Source organism: Plecotus auritus (assembly GCF_963455305.1).
Source record: "Plecotus auritus genome assembly, chromosome: 3".
Lineage (NCBI taxonomy): Eukaryota > Metazoa > Chordata > Mammalia > Chiroptera > Vespertilionidae > Plecotus > Plecotus auritus.
In genome coordinates this window covers 96,567,619-96,574,309 of record NC_137772.1, presented here as the reverse complement: position 1 = coordinate 96,574,309, position 6,691 = coordinate 96,567,619, and the positions used below count along the sequence as shown (strand labels likewise).

Genomic DNA, 6,691 nt, shown 5'->3' with positions numbered 1-6,691 from the left:
AATATCCCACAGAGTGACAGATGCAGAGATGTCTTTGTCCCTATGTGCCTCTAGCTGACATTGTCCGAGCCTCTCTTTTTCCTTGCCTCCCATCCCATTCTGACTTTTAAGGAGAGCTATAGTCTCTATCACAAACATCCACACATGCCAGGTTCATGGTAAATTTCCTGGGACAGCAATACAGCCTGAAGAATGTGAATGTGACATTCAAGAATTACAAAACCTAGAAAAAATGTACTTGCTTTCCTTGAAGAAGTTTTCCAAATCTAAGAAGTTGCACTTTATTAGATCTTTTGAAGCAGGGAGACAAATAAGTGCATATTTTCTCCAGCACATGGGGTTACCCAGACTTGAATCTCAATCTAGCAAAGCTTGGACCCCAAGGGTCTTCATCTCCTGTGCTCATGCTCTGTTCCGGGAGAAGGCTGGCAAGCGTGGCCCTGCATTGACGTTGTGGTGCCCATTTTCCACTATCTGCTCCTCAGCAACATGGCCCCCACCATCTCCCCAGAATGCTTTCTCCTCCTCCCAGAGGGCATTCTCTTCCTCCCAGAGGGACTTTTTATCCTCCCACAAGGCCTTCTCTTCTTCAAGAAGAGCTCGCTCCTCTACCCACAGAGCCTTTTCCTCCTCCCACAAAGCCCTGTCCTCCTGAAGAAGATTCTGATCTCTTTCCCATAAAGCATTGTCTTCTTTCCAGAAGGCTTTATCCTCCTTCCAGAAGATACGGTACTTTTTCCAAAAGGTTTTCTCTTCTTCCCGGAAGGATTTTTCCATTTCCCAGAAGGCTTTTTCCTCTTCCCAGAAGGTTTTCTCCTCTTCCCAGAAAGGTCTCTCTTCTTCCCAAAAGCCCAAGATCTGGCCCTGGAAAGCACGGATCTTGCCTTGGAAATTCCACATCTCTTCCCTGAAGTCTTCTATTTTCTCACGGAAAATTTTTATCTCTTCCCGAAAAGCCTTTTCCTTCTGCAGCTTATGAATTAGTTTCTTCTGACGAACGTTGGGCAAGGACACCACCAGTGACCGGAAACAAGCAAGCCCCATCCATCTACACACCTTGAAGAGAAACATCTTCCTACTCAGCCAGAATGGTGGGTTGGCCATGATGGATCACAGGCCGTTGGCCAAGTCCAGGTCAGCTGGTCAAACCCTGCGGGGCACCAGAAAGAACATGTTCATGAGTATCACATTACAGAGGACAAGCTGTTGAGTCTGTACCATTTGCTTTGGGAAAATTCAACCATCTTTCTGTGTCCCCTTTGGTATAAAAACATGCTTAGTTGTCATGAATTTGGGCTGAAGGGGTTGTCAATATATTCAAGCTCCAGGCTGCTAAAAATCACAGAATCTCAGTCAACAGGACAGTGGTTTTCAACTAGCAAAGGAAAAGGAAAGGGAAGGGAAGGGAAGGTAAAAGAAGCGAAGGGAAGGAGAGGAAAGGGGAGGGAAGCAGAGGGGAGGGAAGAAGAGGAAAGGGAAGGAGAGGAAAGGGAAGGGAAGGACAGGGAAGGAGAGGGAAAGGAAGGGAAGGGAAGAAGAGAAGGGAGAGATAGAAAGATCTCTAAACATTGCCATATATCTAACAGATCAGATACCAGGACTACCCCCAAAATTCTGATATCTACAAAGGCGTGTCAAGGGATGAGAAAAAGGACTGAACATAGGAAAGTGGTTATGTTGTAGTGTAACCCCCATCTTACAAAGGACGCCTCAAAAAAAGGTCGAATTATGGAGTCATTTATTAAAAGCCAGCAGCATACGAGGGAGCAAAAGCGCTCCAGACCTCACAGCCCTGAACAGCTTGCCACTTCTGGCTTATATGCAGAATATCACAAAAGCATTGATTACATCTTTGGGTCTGGAATGAGGAACCTGTTTCGCGAAAAAGCATTTTTACAGAAGCAGAATTTGAGTAACTTAGTTATCTAAAGTATCTACGAATCACTGAATCAACAGAAACACATTATCTGGGACCACCTGGACAATTTAGAATAATTGTACTGTCCAGATTCCGGGACCACTGAGTCAACGGAAACTCAGTTATCTGTAGCTACTGAGACAATTTAGGATCACTATCTGTCCTGGGTCCCAGAGGAATGTGCTTCGATGACCAGTGAGATCACAATCAATGGGATATTCAAACCATCATCAAGGGAGTATTCAATCATACATAAGTTCAGAAAATCAAAATAACTTTTAAATGAGTACAGAACCCAAACAGCAAGGTTAAAATGTTAAACAGCAATTTTTACCCAAGTATAGTTGCTACCATACTTCAGTTAGAGTGCAGGGGAGACAAAGGGTGCATACACATGGTAAGCACATTGATTTCCATTTTGAGCTTTCTGGAAGCAGCTGCCAGGGTCTGGCCCTACTCTGCAGGCCTCACCAAGCACCACACTGTGGAGCAACAGGCATCCCTTCAGGAGATTACTGGGGTTTCTCCTTTTCTATTTCCTGTCTTGGGAGCAGGGAGTAGGAGAGAAGGAAGAACACATAGCTGGTGTGTGTGTGTGTGTGTGGTGTGTGGGGTGTGTGGTGTGTGTGTGTGGGGTGTGTGTGTGTGTGTGTGTGTGTGTGTGGTGTGTGGGGTGTGTGGTGTGTGTGTGTGGGGGGGGTGTGTGGGGGTGATGTGTGTGGTGTGTGTGGTGTGTGTGTGTGTGTGTGTGTGTGTGTGTGGTATGTGTGTGTGTGGTGTGTGTGTGTGTGTGTGTGTGTGTGTGTGTGTGTGGTATGTGGTGGAGAGATGATGACTACACTATGGGCAGCTGGTGGCACTACCATCCACCCAATCACACACACCAGAACCTGGAGCTCATCCTTGACACCTTCCTCTCCCGTATCAGACTTTTAATTAATCATCCAGCCCTGCCAATTAAGATCCCTAACAATTCTTGAAACCACATGCCCTGCTCCATCCCCTTAACCACAGTCAGTTCAGGCCAGGATTCTGGTAGCAGCCTGACTGGTCTCTCTGGTACTGGTTTTACCCTCCCATCCTCCTCAACGCTGTAGCCCAGAGGTGCTTGTAAACATGGTCCCATCACATTACAGCTAGCTGCTCACAAACCTTCTAAAACCCCATAGCCCAAATATCAAATCCAAATGCCTTAGTAGACCCTCTGCAACCTGATTCCTGATTGTCTCTCTTTTCCTACCCATCTCCAGATCTAAGATTCAGTAATAATGAGCTACATTCAGCTCTCCGGATGTAACCCGCAGTTTCCTGTCTTCACAGGGCAAATGCTATGTCCTCTGTAGGGATGACCTTTTCCTCTCATTATGGGCTTGAGTTCCTGCTTTTCCTTTCCCTCTGAAAGCTACCTGGGCCCTCCAAAGTTCATCACCACCTCCTCAATGCTACCTGTGGCTGCACACACACACACACACACATGCACTTGCACTTGGACCTGTCGATAACAACAATATTTAGCAACTTGGTCACTACTTTTGAATAAAATGCTCTCTCATACAACCCTACTGCTGAAGGAAAATATACAGAGAACCACATTAAAAAGCCAATTTTAAAACATTGAAAGTTATTACAAAAAAATAACTACATATTTTCAAAAAACAAAAGATTTACAAAAGTCCCTGTACATGTGTGAGACCTGTCTATCTCCAGTTTGCAAAGGAAACATTTGCAAAACATTTCTGATTTTCTTCTGAAGTATTTCCTGGACATATCCCAACACTGAAAGTAACCACCTTCAAATTACAAAAGCTTTCGTACTCCGTGAGCAATGTTTGCACAACCTAGAGCACTCACTGAAACTTCAAGTTTCATAAATTCCTTTTTCCTTTTTGTCATAGACACAAACTATTGCCCTATTCTACATTTCACACCGCCCACTGTATCCCAAGCTGTTATGTTCAGGCTCTCTTTATGGCCTCACACCTTCTGTAGGTCTAGCACCAGCCATGGCTCTTACTGGGCTTTCTGTTTGGGGCCGCTCTCTACAAAGAACAGAAAGGCTACATTGATGACGAGGAGGAGAGACCACAGAACTCAGTGGGGAAGTCATTTGGGGACGGCTGACACTTGAGAATAGAATAAACTATGATTTGTAAGTCAGCACTAAGGGATCACTCTAAATGACTTTCCCCCTGAAACTAACACCCTACATGGGCAACAGCGGGAGAAATCTACTTATGGCACTTGTTGAATAAATGTATTATAGAAATAAATGTATTATAAGCCAAAGTCTCAGGTACTCTCCTTGTTCTTAGAGGATCTGGATATCTATTTGTGGAGAAAACAGAGGCCCACGGCTGTTTCCAGTCCCCCAGCTTCTAGTTCACCCTTGTGGCATCCACATCCATTTTTAATGCCCTCTTCTAGGCTCCTTGGCTAGGACAGATCTCTCTCTCTCTCTCTCTCTCTCTCTCTCTCTCTCTCTCTCTCTCTCTCTCTTCATCCTGGCCTCTCAGCACAAGTGTCTCTTTTCTTAAAAACAACCAAACCAGGAACAGTCTCTAATTTTCTTTACCTATTTGCCCTTTCCTCCTTGAACAGTCTTATCAAAGAGCAATTGACAATCACTGTCACTGTTTTGAATTGCATTTGCACCCACATCCTATAGCAATCTGTCTTTTGCCTCCTTATTCCACTGAAATTGTACTTGTTAAGATCAGCAGTGACCTGCTAGTTGTTTAGTTTTCATCCTCACTGACCTCTTGGCAGCATTTCACAGTATTTGAAGTGAATCCTTTTTGAAATTCCTTCCCCTTTGACTTGTATAACACCAGGCTATCCTGTTCTCCTCCTACCTCCCTGACTGCTCTTTCTGTCTGTCTGTGGACTTAGCTAGGTGATGTGAAGTGGGTTCCCATCAGAATATATTTTATCCATATAAAGCAGTACCTACCTCTAGGGCTCTTGTGAAAAAATTGGATAGGTTGAGGGCCTAGCACAATGCCTGGCACATAGTAAGTGCTCAACCAATAGAAAATAAGAAATATTATAATTGCTATTTTGTGTCATTTTAAATCTTAAGGTGGCCAGAACAATTATCTGCCCCTACAAACCAGGTTAGCCTTATATTTCAACCACCACCCCTTGAATTCCTCAAGCATTGAAGTTTTTCTCACTTCCAATTCATGCTGTTCTCAATGGATAGATTTGCCTAAACCCACTTCACATCACCTAGCTAAGACTCAGATAAGGAGCAACATTTTTTAGATAGCCTCTCCCACTCTCCCCCAAGTTCAGACTGAGCATATGCTCCTCCTGCCCCATAGGGAAACTCTATGCCCAGCATCTAGCACAATATCTGGCACATAGTAGGTGTTCAGTAAGATCAGCTGAACAAATGGCACTCTCCTGGGTTAGAATGTCAGAAAAAAATTCATCTCTAAGTTTTCCTCATTACCGCTGAAATTATCTTTGAGAAAGAGATAAAAATAAGTACAATATAAAATCTGTGGTTGTGTATTTATATATAAAGTACAATATAAAATGGTAAATTTGTATCTGTATAGATCTAAAATCAAGAATCAAAGAAACATTAATCTCCAATATTACACTTCAAGAATAGGAACTTATTTTAAGGAAAATGTTAGATGTTATTCTATTCTTAGAACCAACAGTTACTTACTGCTTAGCTGTTTGCCAACTGGGCAAGTCCTGCAGCCCTCAGAGGGTAGGCAGTCATTGTTGTGTCAGATCCTTAGTGATGTCGTTTTCAGACTCCCCTAGCAATGCTTGCAAGGATCCCTATGTCCCCTCCGTCTTGACTCACAGGGCGGAGAGGACCAAGATGGAGTCCCCAGTAAGAGACTTTAAGGAGTGGAATGAGAACTAGAAAGTTTGTAAGATTTCTCCATTATCCATCCCAACTTCACCTTTAGGGTAGCACTGATGACAGGCAAATGATTGTTACATCACCATTCTCTCTGGATTGTGACCAGGAACAGACTTCTGGGAAATCATGCTTCAATGATAGAAGGGATGAATCACTTCTCTTGCTGCTTTCAATATTCTCTCTTTGTCTTTGACAGTTTGACTATTATGTGTCTCGATGTGGATCTCTTTGAGTTTATGCTACTTAGAGTTTTCTGAGCTTCTTGGATATTCAGATTTGATGAAGTTTTTCCTGGAATTTAGACATTTTGGTTGTTATTTCTTCAAATGTTCTTTCTTTCCTTTTCTCCTTGTAGGATTCATATTATATATACGTTAGTAACAATGATTTACCACAGGTCTCTGAGGCTTTATTCATTTTTCTTCATTCTTTTATCTATCTGTTGCCTAGACTGGATAATATCAAGTGACCTGACTTTAAATTCATTGGTCCTTCTGCCAGTTCAGATCTTTTGTTGAGCCCCTCTATCCTTCATTTTCAACTCGAGGATTTCTAGTTCATTCTTTTATATTTATACAAATATTTTTCTTTTTATTGATAGTCTCTATCTGGTGAGACATAGTTCTCATACTTTCCTTTAATTCTTTAGGTATGGTTTCTTTTATTTCTTTGACCATATTTATAATAGCTGATTTAAAAATCTTGGTTTGGTAAGTCCAACACCTGTAATCCTTTAGGGACAGTTTCTAACCAAAAAGAGAACAACTCAGAATAATAGTTTCTATTGACTTACATTTACCCCTGTGTATAGGCCATTATTTCTTTTCGTTTCTTTTCTTGTCTCATAAAGTTTTATTGACATTGGACACTAAAATAATATAATTTTA

The 6,691-nt window shown here is 42.4% G+C and overlaps 1 protein-coding gene across 1 annotated transcript; it reads right to left on the bottom strand.

Annotated features, from left to right (window-relative positions):
* Positions 1-402: 402 nt before the first annotated feature.
* CCDC70 (coiled-coil domain containing 70) lies at positions 403-5,654 on the bottom strand (the record flags this gene model as incomplete). The annotated part of the gene is made up of 2 exons (XM_080660298.1): positions 5,598-5,654; positions 403-1,150 (listed from the first exon to the last, which is right to left on the bottom strand). Exon 2 carries the CDS (start codon positions 1,102-1,104, stop codon positions 403-405), a length of 702 nt encoding a protein of 233 aa, XP_080516424.1. The 5' UTR covers positions 1,105-1,150; positions 5,598-5,654.
* Positions 5,655-6,691: the final 1,037 nt, after the last annotated feature.